Source organism: Salvelinus namaycush, chromosome 22 (genome assembly GCF_016432855.1).
Source record: "Salvelinus namaycush isolate Seneca chromosome 22, SaNama_1.0, whole genome shotgun sequence".
Taxonomy (NCBI): Eukaryota; Metazoa; Chordata; class Actinopteri; order Salmoniformes; family Salmonidae; genus Salvelinus; species Salvelinus namaycush.
Window position 1 is genome coordinate 6,860,674 of NC_052328.1, and position 19,042 is coordinate 6,879,715.

A 19,042-nucleotide genomic window follows, 5' to 3' on the forward strand; every position below is an offset into this window, starting at 1 on the left:
CTTCGTATTCTGCTAGCAGAAGTCGCATGTAAGTGTAAAGTGTAGACACAACCTAAGAGCTTTCGAAAACGTGGATTGTACAAAAGTTGCACGTTATTCTTTAAAAAATTCTTAAAACTCTGTCAAGTTGGTTGTTGATCATTGCTCGACAGCCATTTTCAAGTCTTGCCATAGATTTTCAAGCCGATATAAGTGAACTTTAACTAGGCCGCTCAGTAACATGCAATATCGTATTGGTAAGCAACTCCAGTGTATATTTGTGTTTTAGGTCAGGGGTTCCCAATCTTTTTCAATCAGGCCCCCTTTTCAACACTGGACAACATCCCGCACATGTGCATTGCCACATCTATTTCTATGAGTACAAGCACTATTCACACCCCTCTTTTAGGTTTAAAGCTTATTTCCTGCCATTCTTAAAATTTTGTCATTAGATGCAGAGAATATTTTGCTGTTTTTAAAGCTTATTTTCTTGCAATTCTATACATTTTGCCATGTCTAATGTGTATTTGTGTGATATTTGAGGGACTCAAACATTACAACATAATCTATGGGCTAAAAAACATTAGCTGACATGGACTAGTTGATGTTGACATTTCGAGCAAGTTGTAAATAGCTCCCCCTGCCGACCCCTCGCACCCCTTGCCCCACAGTTTGGGAACCACTGATTTAGGTTGATGCCCTGCTGAAAGGTGAATTTGTCTCCTGGAAAGCAGACTGAACCAGGCTTTTCTCTAGGATTTTGCCTGTGCTTAGCTCTATTCCGTTTCTTTTAATCCTAAACTCCCTAGTCCTTGCCAATGACAAGCATACCCATAACATGATGCAGGCACCACCATGCTTGACAATATGACTAGTGGTACTCAGTGACGTGTCGTGTTGGATTTTCCCCAAACATAACGCTTTGTATTCAGGACCAATAGTTCATGTCTTTGCCCCCAAAAAAATCCAGTTTTACTTTAGTGCCTTATTGCAACAGGATCCATGTCTTGGAATATTTTTTACTTTGTACTTCCTTCTTTTCCTTCTTTTCACTGTCATGCAGGTTAGTATTGTTGATCCATCCTCCTTTTCACCTATCACAGCCATTTATCTCTGTAACTGTTTTCACTCTTGGCCTCATGGTGAAATCCCTGAGCGATTTACTTCCTTTCCCCAACTGAGTTGGGAAGGACGCCTGTATCTTTGTAGTGACTGGGTATATGGATACACCATCCAAAATGTAATTAATAACTCATGCTCAAAGGGATATTCAGTGTCTGCTTTAAAAAATTTAAAAAACGATTAGGTGCCCTTTGCAAGGCATTTGAAAACCTCCCTGGTCTTTGTGGTTGAATCTGTGTTTAAAATTCACTGCTAAACTGAGGGACGGTAACAACTATCTGTATGTGTGTATAGAGATGAGGTAGTCATTCAAAAATCATGTTAAACACTATTATTGCACACAGTTTATTGCACACAGTGAGTCCATGCAACTTACTATGTGACTTGGTAAGCACATTTTTACTCCTGAACGTATTTAGGCTTGTCAGAACAAAGGAATTGAATACTTATTGACACAAGACATTTCAGATTTGTTTTAAATATGAATTTGTAAAAAATGCCAAAAAACATCATTTCACTTTGACTTTATAGGTTGTGTGTAGGCCAGTAACACAAAATCTCTATTCAATCCATTTTAAATTCAGGCTGTAATACAACAAAATGTGGAAAAAGTCAAGGGGTGTTAAAACTTTCTGTAGGCACTATATCCTGTAAATTGGTAATACAGCCTAACCGACTGAATGTGGCGCTCACCAAATGTGTCCTGCTGAAGCAGACACAGTGAGACTCCAGAATGCTACCGGACAGACTGAGTTCCTTCAGAGAGCTGCTGACCCTCACACATATCTGCTCTAATGCCGTCACCACCACCGCTATAGATACAGCAGTCAGGACCATGGGATGGTGACCATGGGATGGTGTGTGAGACGGGGCGATGAGCTTTTCCTGATCACACGACTCGGCCAGGAAAAACTGGTCGCCTGCTCTGAGAGCCAAAGATGAATTTGTTCTGTGCCCAAATTCTCCATCCTTTTCCTTTAAGTTGTTCAAGGAAATACCCCACATAGATTAAACAGCATAGGGCTAGTGTAAGCACGGGTTATTACACCAATCCTATGCTTTTAAATCCATTTGGGGGAGTGCATACTAGAGCGAAAAGGGTTGAGAATCGGGACGCAGGATACGACTCATGAGATGCTGTGACGACGTTCTGCTTGATGTTTCAAGGTGCATATGACGAGTATGTCCTAGGTCCTGGAGGGCCAAAATGTCTCTTGATTTTCATTGCCTTTTAATCACAGACTGTGTATATTCTCTCTGGCCATTGACTGATCAATAAGTGAAGCTTGTGCCAGAATGAAACTGAAACCAGTAGGATTAGATGGCTCAATGGCTTGAATGGATGTGTAAAGCTTTAGAACATGACAATAACAGAAAATCCCATTGCCTAGTATCCTACTCTTCAATCCAGACATGTTTTTAAATTGAACCTTTATTTAACTAGGAAAGTCAGTTAAGAACAAGTTCTTATTTTCAATGACGACCTACCGGGGGAACAGTGGGTTGACTGCCTTGTTCAGGGGCAGAACAACAGATTTTGACCTTGTCAGCTCGGGGATTCAATTCAGCAACCTTTCGGTTACTGGCCCAGCGCTTTAACCACTAGGATACCTGCCGCTCCAGGTGATTGTGCTCTTAAAAGGAAGTCTTTGTTTATTTGCCTTGGCTCCATTTTGACAGGCGGAGTTCCCCATTTGTATTGCCTGTTATCAAAATGTTTATTTCCCGATCAGTTCTGAAAACTGTCCTGCAGTGTTTAATTTTCAGCCACACAGATACAAAATGTTTGGGTATTTACGAATGAATACAACATACGTGTGTTATTAAATCAAAGTTACATCTTCAACATGGTCTCTGTTTGTGTATGTTTGCTATTTTGGAGTAAACTGTTTGATTGGATTGTATAGTATTTTGTCAGGCTATTTCTGACTTACGCTAACTGGTCGTTGTCTTGCCAAGGCAACAATGTGGTGTTTCTAACAGCAGAAACAGTCAGGTACCCAGGCTAACTACAGTAGTTGTGTCATTGGGTGCGTTCCAGATAACCATATGATGTGCAAGCTTGCAAAGTTTACAAGATCATTATAACATAGTGATGTGGTAAAGATTGTAAAGATCTGATATTCTACGCAGGAGTTATCTGGAATGTGCCCAGTATGTGTGTCACTGTGAGAAGTGCCCTTTTCTGTTTTGACCTTCTCTGTTTTGTGAATAGTTTGTCATCCTCACCATATGGCATGGCTCCCACAGGTTGTTCTGTTTGATAGGTCCTTGACATCGCCAACTCACTCTGAGTTTCAAAAACATAGTTGTTACCCTTTGTTTAAACTAGCCTGGTACCAGAACTGTTTGTGCTATAGTAGTTGGCAAGATAGCTCAAACAGACCAGTCACAGAAATGGAGGAGATACTACATTTACTAGAGTTACATTCAAGACACATGACCCACTGCTCCCATAACTTTGGATTTTAACCTCAATATGGCCATAGCCCAGCAATGACCAAATCTCTTTATAGCTCCACACAGCCTTGTGTGTGAACCTGTGCAGTTGGGTTAAACGTTGTGTTTCTCCTGTATGCTAATTATGAGAACAATGACCATACCATGTCTGCTGAGCAGCACCACTCCTTATTGTCATGGCTATGGAACTGTGTGTGTGTGCGTCTATGGAGAAGGGAGAGAATGGTGGGAGGGAAGGGAGGTGCACAGACAACCGGCACCCACTCATTGTCTTGCGTCAGATTGTAGTCTGCCCTCTCAGTCGAGGAGCCCTTGGAGTGATGCCAACAGCCTGAAGACAATGGGGACTCTTATCTCTTTGTTAGAAAATCCTGCTGTGGAGAGAGAGAAGGACTGATGGTGAGAGAGAGCAAGGCTGCTCCAAGAGGCTAGAAAACCGCAGATCCGTCATTTGGGTTCAAATTCCAACCCTGATATCCATGCTTCCATCCCCCTCTCCTCCCCCACCTCCCTCTCTCCCCCATTGTGATGCTGAGAGGCTGTGTTCACTGATTCAGGTGCATCTGTGCCGTAAAACTACACACATCGATTGATTTGTTCCATTTTTAGACCGCATCCTGTAAACAATAATCTAATGCAGAACTCGTTTCTGTTGGCCGTTGATGCTATTCTATCAGAAACATGCTATAGTACAAAGTACTATAACAGTGACACATTTGAGAAAGAATTAGCTGACACACAGTCATCTCTATCAGTAGCAAATCTTTAATTACAGTAATTTGCACAATGCTAAAAAAAAAAAAGGAAATATATAAACAGACCTAATAAAGTGCTTCGTAACATAAACATCCTACTCATTATTTGGCACAACATTTTATCATAGCGGAATCACATATTTCAGTCAGTATAATTAATTTTAAAAAATGTTTAAAAATTTAAATAAAAAATAAAAACCTCACAATGAAATGATCATAAACATTATATTAAATACCTACCCTATTTGATTTCATATATACTGTATCATTATATCCAATATAACATTATCCATGTGGTACTAGCAGGGTTAGTCCCATTTCCCATCACGAAATCCTTTAAAATATAAAAAATACCAGTGATGTTCTTTATGGTACATTCAAACCAAAAATACTGGTTGAAAACATACGTTATATACATACAGTCAATCCATTAGATATCATGAACCACATTTGGGAAATGTTGAGTTTATGTAGATTGCATTTTATCCTGCAACACTCCTGAGAGGGAGGGAGGGAGGGAGGGAGGGTGTCTGTCTGTCTGTCTGTCTGTCTGTCTGTCTGTCTGTCTGTCTGTCTGTCTGTCTGTCTGTCTGTCTGTCTGTCTGTCTGTCTGTCTGTCTGTCTGTCTGTCTGTCTGTCTGTCTGTCTGTCTGTCTGTCTGTCTGTCTGTCTGTCTGTCTGTCTGTGTGCGTACTGCAGACATTGAGAATGTGGCCTTTAATTCCTGACACACAGCATGGAAATATGACGCGCATGTGTGGCGCACATGCCGTCTCCAGAAAACAGTTCCTCTGTCCATTAAGTGAGTGTGAGATCGCTCCTCCATTTCAGTCCATCAATGAGGGAGAGTACCACTTCCTTATTGAAATACACCATGTGATTGTGTTCAGTCCTGTTTTGAATGTTCCCATGTAGTAGTTTTAGGTAGGGGTGCCAGAGTTCTGTTAGTGACAATCATTTGATTTCTATGAAGGTTTCTTTCTTTCTTTCTTTATTTAACATTTATTTACCTAGGCAAGTCAGTTAGGAACAAATTCTTATTTAGGTGACAGAGTTCTGTTTGAAATGTTCCATGATCCTCTGTCAGGGAGTTGTGACAGAATCATGGTTGTAGTCCCTGAGGGCAGTAACAGTCCTGGCCAGTCCTCTTTCCCTCAGCTCAGTAGGGTTGGATTTGGGCTCGGGGGATGATGTTCATGGCTATGTGGTTGCTGTGGGGAGAAAGATGAAACAAGAAAAAAAAGAGTTTGTATCTTGGTCCCACGCCACCTTTATCACAACAACGCTTCAATCACTCAGTGTCCTGGGCCCGTATTCACAAAGAGTCTCGCAGTAGTAGTGCTGACAAAGGATCGGTTCAGCCTTTTTATGTCCTATTGAATAAGAAGATAAGTTGATATGAGGCGGGGGGGGGGATATGGGGCCCACCCAGTACCTAAGTACAATCATCGGATGCATGTGTGTAAATATCTTAGCTACTCACTCGTAGATATCGCTGTGCTTCATCCTCCTGTAGAACTTGGCCAGACTGATGGAGAAGATGATGCTGGGGACCAGGAAGATCGTACACCAGCCCAGACTGAACCAGAATGCGTTCTGGACAAACACACACATTTAGGTTAATAAACAATGTTAGATTAGCACAGTGAATCCTTTTTTCTCTCTCTCTCTCTCTCTCTCTCTCTCTCTCTCTCTCTCTCTCTCTCTCTCTCTCTCTCTCTCTCTCTCTCTCTCTCTCTCTCTCTCTCTCTCTCGCTCTCTCTCTCTCTCTCTCTCTCTCTCTCTCTCTCTCTCTCTCTCTCTCTCTCTCTCTCTCTCTCTCTCTCTCTCTCTCTCTCTGTGTGTCTCTCTGTGTGTCTCTCTCTCTCTCTCTCTGTGTGTCTCTCTCTCTCTCTCTCTCTGTGTGTCTCTCTCTCTCTCTCTCTCTGTGTCTCTCTCTCTCTCTCTCTCTGTGTCTCTCTCTCTCTCTCTCTCTCTCTCTGTGTGTCTCTCTCTCTCTCTCTCTGTGTGTCTCTCTCTCTCTCTCTCTCTGTGTGTCTCTCTCTCTCTCTCTCTCTGTGTGTCTCTCTCTCTCTCTCTCTCTCTCTGTGTGTCTCTCTCTCTCTCTGTGTCTCTCTCTCTCTCTGTGTCTCTCTCTCTCTCTGTGTCTCTCTCTCTCTCTGTGTCTGTGTGTAATAGTTTTCTCACCAGAGATTGCACCATGTTTGAGCAGACTATAACCTCAGCTGAGTCCATAGCTTCTGCCACTGGGCCACAGAGACCAACCTGTTGAGTGATCTACGAAACACACACACGCAGACGTGTCAATCAATCAAATGTGTCAGTCAATTGTATTTTATATACCCAGCCTAAAACCCAGGCCGTGTCAACCGAAGATGATCAACCACAACCACACCTTCTTACACGTATGGTTGAGGCTAAACTACACACACAAATATAGGAACCTAAAATTAAACCAAACACACACACAGTAGAGTAATGCAGTGACACAGTAACAGTAGTACACTAAGTGAACACACCGTGAAATTAGCCCAGTCAGCGTACGCCGTGAAGTACCCCATCTGACAGTCTAGGAACGTCCTACTCTCCTGAGACAGAGAGAGAGAGAGACAGAGAGAGAGAGAGAGAGAGACGTGTAAATTCGATACACTCAGAAGTCATGAGAGTCAGTGGAGCTTTGCAGCAGAGAATCAGGGGGACTTCGCTGTAACTATGTGAAGTGGGCCTTGTGAGCTAAGATGTGAGTAATGGCTGTGGTGCTACAGGATAAGTCAGACAGAGAGCTGTGCTTGTCACACATCAGAACTCATCTCTCCCTCTTCACTGTACAGAACACGAAGTCATGAACCAGATTAAATGGTTGATCTTTCTAGAAAATAAAACCCAGTGCGGTAAATGTGGCATATGACGTCACTATGACGTCGTTTTCTGGTTGTAAAGTATTTTTTTCGTGACGGGATGTGCTTGTGTGTGGCTACTCACGGCCTTGACAATCTGTGAAGCGTTAGTGTCGAGGAAGTCTTGAGCTGTTCCCACTTTACTCAACAGATCTCCTACTGTGCGCTAAGGGAGAGAGGGAGAGAGAAAGAGAGAAGGGATGAGCGCGCGTTGCACAGCTACATTGTGACGGGGTCTCATGAAAGAACACTCGCTGCTCATGCTTTCGGGAACATTCGGCCGCATACTCACGTTGATATGTGACGCTATGACACCGAGGGCATCTATGGTGGAGTTCAAATGAGTCTGAAACACAAAAGGCAGACACTATATCTACATGTATACACAACATGACTCTGCTCTGAATTAATGACCTCTGACGAATTGATGAAATAGTCATAGAGAGTTCGGATAGCTGTACATTTAGTACAACCACACGCATGGGACATTTAGCCGACGTTGTCCAGAGCAGAACCCGACAGCGCCAGGCCGGTCGGACGTACCAGTTGTGGGATGACGGCAGTGTTCACGTAGAACTGGATCGCTCTCAGGTCTGTAGCCTCCTGTGTCAGCTCTAATTTAACACCGGTCTGGAGGGAGACGGCGGGACATGCTTCCCATTTAGTGTCTTTCTACAAATGTCCATATGCACAGTCCACACTGAGGATCACATTATCCGATGATGACTGAGTGGGTTTTACTACTCACTTGAACAGAAGCAAGTTGGTCTAGCCTGTCTGCTGTTTCATCCAGATTAATGCTGGAAATATTGTTGATCTAAAAACAGATGCAGAAACAGTTATATGATATATACTCAAATTCGATACAAACTATGAGACCAAAGGTCACACAGATGCGCAACACACTTTGTACCTGCTGTGTGACAGAGCTGAAGTCGACATCAAGGGCCTTGTCAGAGAAGCTGTGTAGCTGCTTGCGTATCTCATGGGTGAGCAGGGTGATGGTAGACAGTTTGATCTCATTACTATTAAAGTGCTTTTGAATCTCTTCTGTGTACTGGGAGGGGAGAGGTCAACACGTAATTAGAAGGACTAGAGGAAAAATTGTCCTAGGAGAGCAGATGGTTTAAAATATGGCCTTTACACCAATTTGGAAGTGGGAAACATAAGATGATTCATTTGGGAATTAAATCCCCATGTAAAGTGATTCCCAGTGATCATCAATAGACAGTATATGGTGATAGAAAAAGTTTAAACCATATGTGATCGAGTAGAAACCATACGTGACAGAGTAGAAACAGTAGGAACCATACGTGACAGAGTAGAAACAGTAGGAACCAAACGTGACAGAGTAGAAACAGTAGGAACCATACGTGACAGAGTAGAAACAGTAGGAACCATACGTGACAGAGTAGAAACAGTAGAAACAGTAGGAACCATACGTGACAGAGTAGAAACAGTAAGAACCATACGTGACAGAGTAGAAACAGTAGAAACCATACGTGACAGAGTAGAAACAGAAGGAACCATACGTGACAGAATAGAAACAGTAGGAACCATACGTGACAGAGTAGAAACAGTAGGAACCATACGTGACAGAATAGAACCAGTAGAAACCATACGTGACAGAGTAGAAACAGTAGAAACCAAACGTGACAGAGTAGAAACAGAAGGAACCATACGTGACAGAGTAGAAACAGTAGGAACAATACGTGACAGAGTAGAAACAGTAGGAACCATACATGACAGAATAGAAACAGTAGGAACCATACATGACAGAGTAGAAACAGTAGGAACCATACGTGACAGAATAGAAACAGTAGGAACCATACGTGACAGAGTAGAAACAGAAAGGAACCATACGTGACAGAGTAGAAACAGTAGAAACCATACGTGACAGAATAGAAACAGTAGAAACCATACGTGACAGAGTAGAAACAGTAGGAACCATACGTGACAGAGTAGAAACAGAAAGGAACCATACATGACAGAATAGAAACAGTAGGAACCATACATGACAGAATAGAAACAGTAGGAACCATACGTGACAGAATAGAAACAGTAGAAACCATACGTGACAGAGTAGAAACAGTAGGAACCATACGTGACAGAGTAGAAACAGTAGGAACCATACGTGACAGAGTAGAAACAGTAGGAACCATACGTGACAGAATAGAAACAGTAGGAACCATACGTGACAGAATAGAAACAGTAGAAACCATACGTGACAGAGTAGAATCAGTAGGAACCATACGTGACAGAGTAGAAACAGTAGGAACCATACATGACAGAATAGAAACAGTAGGAACCATACGTGACAGAATAGAAACAGTAGAAACCATACGTGACAGAATAGAAACAGTAGAAACCAAACGTGACAGAATAGAAACAGTAGGAACCATACATGACAGAATAGAAACAGTAGGAACCATACGTGACAGAGTAGAAACAGTAGGAACCATACATGACAGAATAGAATCAGTAGGAACCATACGTGACAGAATAGAAACAGTAGGAACCATACATGACAGAATAGAAACAGTAGGAACCATACGTGACAGAGTACAAACAGTAGGAACCATACATGACAGAATAGAAACAGTAGGAACCATACGTGACAGAATAGAAACAGTAGGAACCATACATGACAGAATAGAAACAGTAGGAACCATACATGACAGAATAGAAACAGTAGGAACCAAACGTGACAGAATAGAAACAGTAGGAACCATACATGACAGAATAGAAACAGTAGGAACCATACATGACAGAATAGAAACAGTAGGAACCATACGTGACAGAATAGAAACAGTAGGAACCATACATGACAGAATAGAAACAGTAGGAACCATACATGACAGAATAGAAACAGTAGGAACCATACGTGACAGAGTAGAAACCATACATGACAGAATAGAAACAGTAGGAACCATACGTGACAGAGTAGAAACAGTAGAAACCATACGTGACAGAATAGAAACAGTAGAAACCATACGTGACAGAGTAGAAACAGTAGGAACCATACGTGACAGAGTAGAAACAGTAGAAACCATACGTGACAGAGTAGAAACAGTAGGAACCATACGTGACAGAGTAGAAACAGTAGGAACCATACGTGACAGAGTAGAAACAGTAGGAACCATACGTGACAGAGTAGAAACAGTAGAAACCATACGTGACAGAGTAGAAACAGTAGGAACCATACGTGACAGAGTAGAAACAGTAGGAACCATACGTGACAGAATAGAAACAGTAGGAACCATACGTGACAGAGTAGAAACAGTAGGAACCATACGTGACAGAGTAGAAACAGTAGGAACCATACGTGACAGAGTACAAACAGTAGAAACCATACGTGACAGAGTAGGAACCATATGTGACACAGTAGAAACAATAGAAATCGTAGTGTGACAGTCGTACTTTGGACACGTTGAGCAAAGCATTGAGGTCTATGAGATCATACAGATGGAGTGTTGTCCATAGAGGCCTGTTCTTTTCACAATCACTACAAACACACAACAATACATCATTACATTGCACAATAACAGAACAAAAACAACATGACATTTCGAGTGACTTATAATAACCAGAAAGCAGATATTTTAATTTGTATAACCCTTTATAATGTTTCTACATACTTGTATACTTCAGTGAGTGTCAGGTTGCTCTTCAGACCCAGTGTATTTCCTAAATTGAAGCCATGTATCAGGCCCGGAGTGTCAGCAAACTGGGGAGGGGGGAGACACACAATCAATCAGTGAGTCAATTAATCTATTGTGTGTGTGTGGATGTATGAGTGTGTGAGTGTGAGTAGGCGTGTGAGTGTGTTTGTGTACCTGTAGTAGCTGTCCACTGCGCCAGGGCTGGCAGATCAGCGTGTAGACATTTCCTCCCAGTATAAACAGTACTAACACCACCAGCATGAAGAGCCAGGAAAACAGGAAACTTAGCCCTGCACCCCTACACACACAAATACGTTGAGATCACTCTTTTACTAGATTACTTTGGTTAAGGGCACGAGCGTCACTTATGCCGATGCTCACACACACACACACACACAGTGACAGTACATACGCCATGAGGAAGGTTCCTCCACAGTCTGCGGTGCTGGATCGTTCTGTTGGCTCGTCCTTTGGGCTCAGCCCAACCGGACCCAAAAACAGACCCAGGAGGTTACACACTACAACCAGGAGAACTAAACAGCTCAGGATAATACACACACCCCACCTAGAGAGACAAAAACAGGATTTTTACCTTATCTGTCCAGTCCTGTCAGGTCAGTGTGTGTGTGTGTGTGTGTGTGTGTGTTTGTGTGTGTGTGTGTGTGTGTGTGTGTGTGTGTGTGTGTGTGTGTGTGTGTGTGTGTGTGTGTGTGTGTGGGTGTATGTGTGTTCATTACCTGGTCATCTCTACCCTCTCTGACTGTTGTGAGTACATGCCGATGTATCTCTGAGCCTCTCCCAGTGTGTCTGAGATGTTTCTGAGGGCAGAGACAGGGATGTTTCCCTTCACCTCAGAGATTTGTCTCTCGATGCCTTCAAGCTGCTGCTTCACATCTGAGGGAGTAGGATGAATATACCTCTAGACACTGATCCAAGGTCAGTTTTAAAGGTATTTAGGTAAGGTTAAAGCATAAGATGTGGCTATAAGGCTAGTAGACATAGACTCTTGATAGTGTGGGTGTGCATAATGACCTACACAAGGCAGAGGTTTAACTGAATCTAATTGATTTATAAAGCAATTTTTACGTCAGCAGATTCCACAAAGTGCTTATACAGAAACAAAGCCTAAAACCCAGAGCAGCAAACAATGCAGATTGTGGCGTACAGCAGGTCAGCCACCAGGGGGAGACTCGTCGAGGTCTTGTGACAGACGGAGTATAAATCACGAGGCGATGGCTCCCTCTGCTGGACGTGCCAGGTCTCGACGGGCTCTCCGGCCAGGACTAATTGGGGCTAATTGGGGTTGGTGAGTAATCAAGGGCTGATTTCTCACCAGCCGTACGAGTCCCATAAAGCTGCCAGAAGGGCAGCACACAGGAGAGAGACTGGGGGAAGAAAGGATTCCCGTATAGTTGGGTACGGTTCGAGTTTTTTTTTTATCCCCACAGGACGGTATCCCGGAGAGGTTCTCATGGGGGAGACCTTTTCTTTTGAACTATTATTTTAATAAACACATTTGAAACTGAGCTAATCCTACTCTGTCCGTGTCTGATCTGTGTAAACGTATTGACCCAACAACCTGGCCTGCCACAAGATGTAGAAGCACGGTGGCTCTGAAAATCTCCCTAGAAAGGCAGGAATCTAGGAAAAAACCGAGAGGAACCAGGCTCTGAGGGGTGCCCAGTTCTCTTCTGGCTGTGCCAGGTAGAGATTAGAAGAGTTTAAGGCCAGATCGTTATTCAAGATGTTCATAGATGACCAGCAGGGTCAAATAATAAGAGTAGTTGTAGTGTCTTAGTCCTATAACAGTTAGTAGTGACATTGAAGGTAAAATACTCACTCTGTACCACGTCCTTGGTGTCGTTGGTCACTTTTTGGGGAATACTGGCAAAGAAGTCTTCTCCCTGACACACACACAGTCAGAACCATACTCAGTAACACTCCAAGGAGTTTCCCAGCATAAACGATGCATAGAAGTCAATGGAGGACTTGCATGAAAAATGTAGTAACAAGCATAGATCTCAATTTCCGCCTCAGAACAGGACCATGCATACTACTGTATCATGCCAGTAACACTTCACTAATCTATTGCAACTGTGTGTAAACCTCAGTGCATTGTCTATTTCTCCCCCCCCCCCCCCCCCCCCACGCACAAACACTCAAATCAAATCCAATTGTATTTGTAACATGCACCGAATCTGTCACGTGCGCCGAATGTGAAGACCTTACCGTGAAATGCTTACTTACAAGCCCTTAACCAACAATGCAGTTTGAAGAAAATAAAGTTAAAAAAGTGTTTACTAAATAAACTACAGTAAAAAAAAAGTGCGGGGGTACATGTTAGTCGAGGGAATTTGCACAAGTAGGTAGGGGTAAAGGGACTATGCATAGATAAACAGCGAGTAGCAGCAGCATAAAAGCAAAGGGGGGGGGGTCAATTCAAATAGTCCGGGTGTCCGTTTTATTAATTGTTCAGTAGTCTTATGGCTTGGGGGTAGAAGCTGTTAAGGAGCCTTTTGGACTTAGACTTGGCGCTCCGGTACCGCTTGCCACGCAGAAGTAGAAAGAACAGTCTATGACTTGGGTGACTGTAATCTTTGAAAATGTTTTGGGCCTTCCTCTGACACCACCTAGAATATAGGTCCTGGATGGCAATAAGCATGGCCCTGTGATGTACAGGGCCGCACGCACTACCCACTGTAGCGCCTTATGGTCAGATGCCGAGCAGATGCCATACCAGGCGGTGATGCAACCAGTCAGGATGCTCTCGATGGTGCAGCTGTATAACTTTTTGTGGATCTAGGGACCCATGCCAAATCTTTTCAGTCTCCTGAGGGGGAAAAGGTTTTGTCGTGCACTCTTCACGACTTTCTTGGTGTGTTTGGACCATGATAGTTTGTTGGTGTTCTGGACACCAAGGAACTTGAAACTCTCGACCCACTCCACTTCAGCCCCGTCGATGTGAATGGGGGCATGTTCGGCCCTCCTTTTCCTGTAGTCCACGATCATCTCCTTTGTCTTGCTCATGTTGAGGGAGAGGTTGTTGCCCTGGCACTACGCTGCCAGGTCTCTGACCTCCTCCCTATAGGCTGTTTCATCATTGTCAGTGATCAGGCCTACCACCGTTGTGTCGTCAGCAAACTTAACGATGGTGTTGGAGTCGTGCTTGGTCACACAGTCGTGGGTGAACAGGGAGTACAGGGGTGGACTAAGCACGCACCCCTGAGGGGCCACCGGGTTGAGGATCAGCGTGGCAGATGTGTTGTTGCCTACCCTTACCACCTGGGGGCAGCCTGTTAGGAAGTCCAGAATCCAGTTGCAGAAGGAGGTGTTTAGTCCCAGGGTCCTTACCTTAGTGATGAGCTTTGAGGGCACTATGGTGTTGAACGCTGACCTGTAGTCAATGAACAGCATTCTCACATACAGTGGCTTGCGAAAGTATTCACCACCCTTGGCATTTTTCCTATTTTGTTGCCTTACAACCTGGAATTAAAATAGATTTTTGGGGGGTTTGTATCATTTGATACAACAAATGAAACAAACAAGAAATAAGACAAAAAAACTGAAAACTTGAGCGTGCATAACTATTCACCCACCCCCCAAAAGTCGATACTTTGTAGAGCCACCTTTTGCAGCAATTACAACTGCAAGTGTCTTGGGGTATGTCTCTATAAGCTTGGCACTTCTAGCCACTGGGATTTTTGCCCATTCTTCAAGGCACAACTGCTCCAGCTCCTTCAAGTTGGATGGGTTCCACCGGTGTACAGCAATCTTTAAGCCATACCACAGATTCTCAATTGGATTGAGGTCTGGGCTTTGACTAGGCCATTCCAAGACATTTAAATGTTTCCCCTTAAACCACTTGAGCATTGCTTTAGCAGTATGTTTAGGGTCCAACCAGTTTATTCTCCAGTGATTGCATGTTGGCCAATAGAATGGATGGTAGAGGTGGGTTACCCACTCGCCGACAAATCCTCACAAGGCACCCTGATCTGCGCCCCCTGCATTTCCTTCTTTTCTTCATGCGAATGACGGGGATTTGGGCCTTATATCCTTCGCATCAAACTCATTAAACAAAAAATCTTTATCCAGTTCGAGGTGAGTAATCACTGTTCTGATATCCAGAAGCTCTTTTCGGTCATAAGAGACGGTAGCATCAACATTATGTACAAAATAAGTTACAAGCAATGCGAAAAAACATACAAAATAGCACAAATGGGTAGGAGCCCTTAAAACAGCAGCCATCCTCTCTGGCGACATTCTTCAAGCACACACACACACTAACTCACTGTCTTCCATGCAGAGGTACTTACAAAAGAGGTATTCCCATTGATTATGAATCTGAGATACATTATCTGTGGTCACTGACCGACTGACCTGACCTATTTCTACTCATGTTTTCCACAATGGCATACAGTACGCAATACTGACACAACAAGAAAGGTGCCGTTGTGTATGATTACTTTGCATGACATGCCACAAAACACCTCATTTGGACATTGAACATATGTTGCATATAAAATCAACTAGTTAATTGATAGTCTTCGCTTCCGTAGCCCATATGGAACTATCCAAATGCATAGTCTTCAAAAATGTGTCTATTTAGTCCAGACAGACTCACCTCTTTCACTTTAGAGTTTAGATCAGCCTTGGTGACGTTATTAACAGCCGACTGCAGCTCACTCAGACTGGGTACCTGTGGAACACAGACACACATACACACACACTTTAGATTGCAAACTGCTCATAATCTTCAATGACTTCTTTGCAGTAAATGTCATTATTATGCTTTGGCAGAAGGGGGCAGCAAAGCCAGAACTATCAACTATGCTGACGTTGCCTGCCTTATCTTTATTTATCCAGGTTTTTCTCATTGAGATCACATCTCTTTTCCAAGAGAGACCTGGTCCAATAGCAGCAGGGGGAACAATGTTTCAGACAAAACAACTTACATACACTAACACAACATTAAACAAAACCATAAACCCAACATACGGTACAACAATGACCTATTACGTTAAAAACACGAAAGTCTTGACTAAAAACAGCTGTCCTAAAGACAATTACACCCTTCTATGCTATATACATTGATCAAGTGTTTAAACTCCACAAAACGAAACTAGATCATCACATCTTAAAATGATGCTTGTTATCGAAGTAGATCAGTGATCGGGATGAATGAAATACTGCATTGTCTTTGATAAAATAAACTGATGTCTAAAAACAACATTTATATGGAACTATTCAGGCCTTTTGTTGGACATGTATTTAGAAGATAAATACACAACGCAGAGGATGAGAGGTCAATAGAGTACCAAAGGTCAAGAGGACTAAAAGTCATTAGAGTACTAACGATCAATGGAAATAGTGTTTTTTTTTGGTAATAGTGATTAAAGATCAATGGGTCAGAGACATGGGAGGAATTTCAGTCCGGGACTCATAGCTACATGGCAAGTTCTCATTGGTCCAAATTGTTTATACATTGAGCCCGAAATAGGATACTTGTTACTTGGCCATTGGCACAGTTTTATTGCAAAGAATTCTAATTGGTCAACCACAGGCTAGGGCTGGGTTATAAAATGACATCCTGTCCCTTTGTTCTGTGGAGAGAATCACTGAGGACAGGGGAGAATGAACATCTACCTCTCAGCATAACATCTACGATTTGTCCTCCTCTTCGAATAAACCAATTTTTCTCCCCCTGATATGCTTAAGGGTCTGTGTTATTTTAGAGTAACATCAACTGCTAACAGACAGAAATGTCTGGTTTCGTCTTGTGTCACTGACAAGGTGTGTGTGCATGTGAGCATGCATTATGAGCTGTAATTTTCCTGAAACCCAAGACTTCATTTGTGGTAGCCTGTTTGAGAGGGGGGAGGAGAGGAGAGAGTGCGTCAGAGGGAGTAGGAGGAGGAAGAAAGGACAAGTCAGGTCAGCTTACAACCTGAAACCTGACATCGAAAGATAACACCATGAGTCAATTCTACTCATTTGCCTGTGTCGTATCAATCTCATTAACCCAGCAATGTGTTCCTCCTGTTGCAAGGCAATTTCCTCAAAACACAGTCCATCTCCACACACCACAAACTGTCCAAAACCACACACACACGTTACCAGGAACACACAAGAGGTTGATTGTGTTTAACAAAAGGCCTGAGTCCTTCCTTATCAAGAACAAACCAGTAGGATGAAAAGACACACACCGGTGGGTACAGGGTGATAACAGGGTACCAGAACCACCATGGAATTGGCATTCAATAGTGGAAAGAGGAAGAGGCGGGCAACACGAAACGAAGTTGTACTCACAGCGATAGTGGTGGCAAATGTTAGTTTCTGTAGCTCTGACTGATGGGTAGAGCACGCGGTACAGTTAGGGTTTCTCAGTGTGCTGTTGATGCGGTCTCTGACAGAGCTAACATTAGCCTGGACCACAGATACATCCGACTGGAACTGGGTTAGAGTAGAGTCTAACCTCACCAGCAGGACACTGGTACTGTTCACCACTAGGATACAAATGCAACATACACACATATTAAAATGCCAGAAGACTTTAAGAAGCACTTTGTTAAACAACTAATGTAGATCATTCAAATGAACCTATATCAGAAGAGGAATATACACACAAACACCACACACAAGCGCACACACACAGAATAACCCATTTAGAATATCAGAAGAGGAATACACACACACACACAAAAACACACACACAGGATGGAGTTGTACCATTGGCTATATCTCTGACAGACTGCAGGGAAGGTTTCAGGGGCCCCTCTAGTCTTCTCTGGATCTCCTTGCCCAGCAGATTACCTATATCTGGGAGCGAGAGAGAAGGTAGAGATGTATGTAATTGTTGACCGGTGTTTCCCAAATTGCGAATGGCAGCTAGTCACTTCTGGGTCAAAACGACGATTGGCATCACAGTTGTTTCCGTGTGTTTGTACTTTGCAGAACTCGTGATGCATTATGTGACTAGAGGCTCAGGTACTCACTATTGAGGCTTCGGGTGACTTCATCCACTGTCTCATTGCTCTCCATCAGCACACTATCAATTTGCTGAGGAGAGGATAGAAGACACACGCACTTAGACACGGGAGAGATGACGTAACATTGAGGAGACAAAACTGAAACTTCAAAGCCACTACCGACAGCCAGAATGAATGATTGACCAGTTCTAACAACACGGCCTGCTCCACCATTAACGTATCCTTCTCTCTCTCCATCCTTTCCCTCCCTCTTCCCCCCCTTCTTCCTCTCTCCCTCTCATCCTCTGCCTTTTTCACCCTTGTCCCTCTCTTCCCCCGGCCTCCCTCTCTCTCTGTCGTACCAGATAAAAGTGTTGACATTGCAAGCTTGGCAGTCCGTTAACCATTAAGGTGAATGGGAGACTAACGGTGTGACAGAGGGTCAAAGATCCTACCCTCAAGACATGCTAACCTCTCACCATTGCTAATAACAGGGGTGGTGAGCATGTTTTGGGGGTATGATGTTTGACCCACTGTTTTTGAATCACTCGTCATTATTCACAATTCATTTAGGATTATCCGTAACCATGGTATCATCCACATGAATGTAGAAGTGTTTAGAAACATATTATATTGTTATTTACAATAAAAGTGACTCCAAAATAACAATACAATATTCACCATTGATTTCTAATGGGCACTAAATAATTCACGCTTGATGTAGTCATTGCGTCCTAGGAATATGGGGCCAAAACGTAAACCTGTGACAACTTTATTCATAACAATCTTTAGGGGTGTCAATAAATTTGACTGCTACCTTCTTGAGAAAAAAACATATTACTTGTTAAACAAAATCTCTTTCTCTGCGCAGTTGTATTAGTATAAAATAATGTAATTTCCCCCCAAAGAAATTGCATACCAAGGGCAGCTGAGGGGAGGACAACTCATGATAATGGCTGGAACGGAGTGAATGGAATTGTATCAACCACATGGAAAACATGTTTGACGTGTTCGATGCCATTCCATTTATTCCGTTCCAGCCCTTACCGTGAGCCCGTCCTCCCCAATTAAGGTGCCACCTGTTGCCTGTAGAGCATACTCTCTAGCTCCAGTATTTGAATTATTTATTTTATAGTCATTCTTGCTCATCTTTATCAATGTTGTCAATCATTTCAGACCCCACTGTGTATCTATAAAACGGT

At 43.0% G+C, this 19,042-nt stretch overlaps 1 protein-coding gene across 1 annotated transcript in view; it reads right to left on the reverse strand.

Annotated features, from left to right (window-relative positions):
- Positions 1–4,907: 4,907 nt before the first annotated feature.
- LOC120017497 (prominin-1-A-like) overlaps positions 4,908–19,042 on the reverse strand; it is a 33,779-nt gene continuing 19,644 nt past the window's right edge. Inside the window, exons 6-24 of the mRNA XM_038960281.1 lie at positions 17,868–17,931; positions 17,602–17,691; positions 17,182–17,378; positions 15,497–15,571; positions 12,716–12,779; positions 11,613–11,769; positions 11,288–11,440; positions 11,050–11,173; positions 10,852–10,940; positions 10,634–10,718; positions 8,127–8,270; positions 7,962–8,030; positions 7,757–7,843; positions 7,506–7,559; positions 7,299–7,379; positions 6,836–6,904; positions 6,504–6,593; positions 5,800–5,912; positions 4,908–5,527 (exon numbers count right to left, since the gene is read on the reverse strand). Coding sequence (XP_038816209.1) covers positions 5,476–5,527; positions 5,800–5,912; positions 6,504–6,593; positions 6,836–6,904; positions 7,299–7,379; positions 7,506–7,559; positions 7,757–7,843; positions 7,962–8,030; positions 8,127–8,270; positions 10,634–10,718; positions 10,852–10,940; positions 11,050–11,173; positions 11,288–11,440; positions 11,613–11,769; positions 12,716–12,779; positions 15,497–15,571; positions 17,182–17,378; positions 17,602–17,691; positions 17,868–17,931 — 1,857 coding nt within the window. The 3' untranslated portion in view covers positions 4,908–5,475. The remainder of the gene's footprint in view (positions 5,528–5,799; positions 5,913–6,503; positions 6,594–6,835; positions 6,905–7,298; positions 7,380–7,505; positions 7,560–7,756; positions 7,844–7,961; positions 8,031–8,126; positions 8,271–10,633; positions 10,719–10,851; positions 10,941–11,049; positions 11,174–11,287; positions 11,441–11,612; positions 11,770–12,715; positions 12,780–15,496; positions 15,572–17,181; positions 17,379–17,601; positions 17,692–17,867; positions 17,932–19,042) is intronic.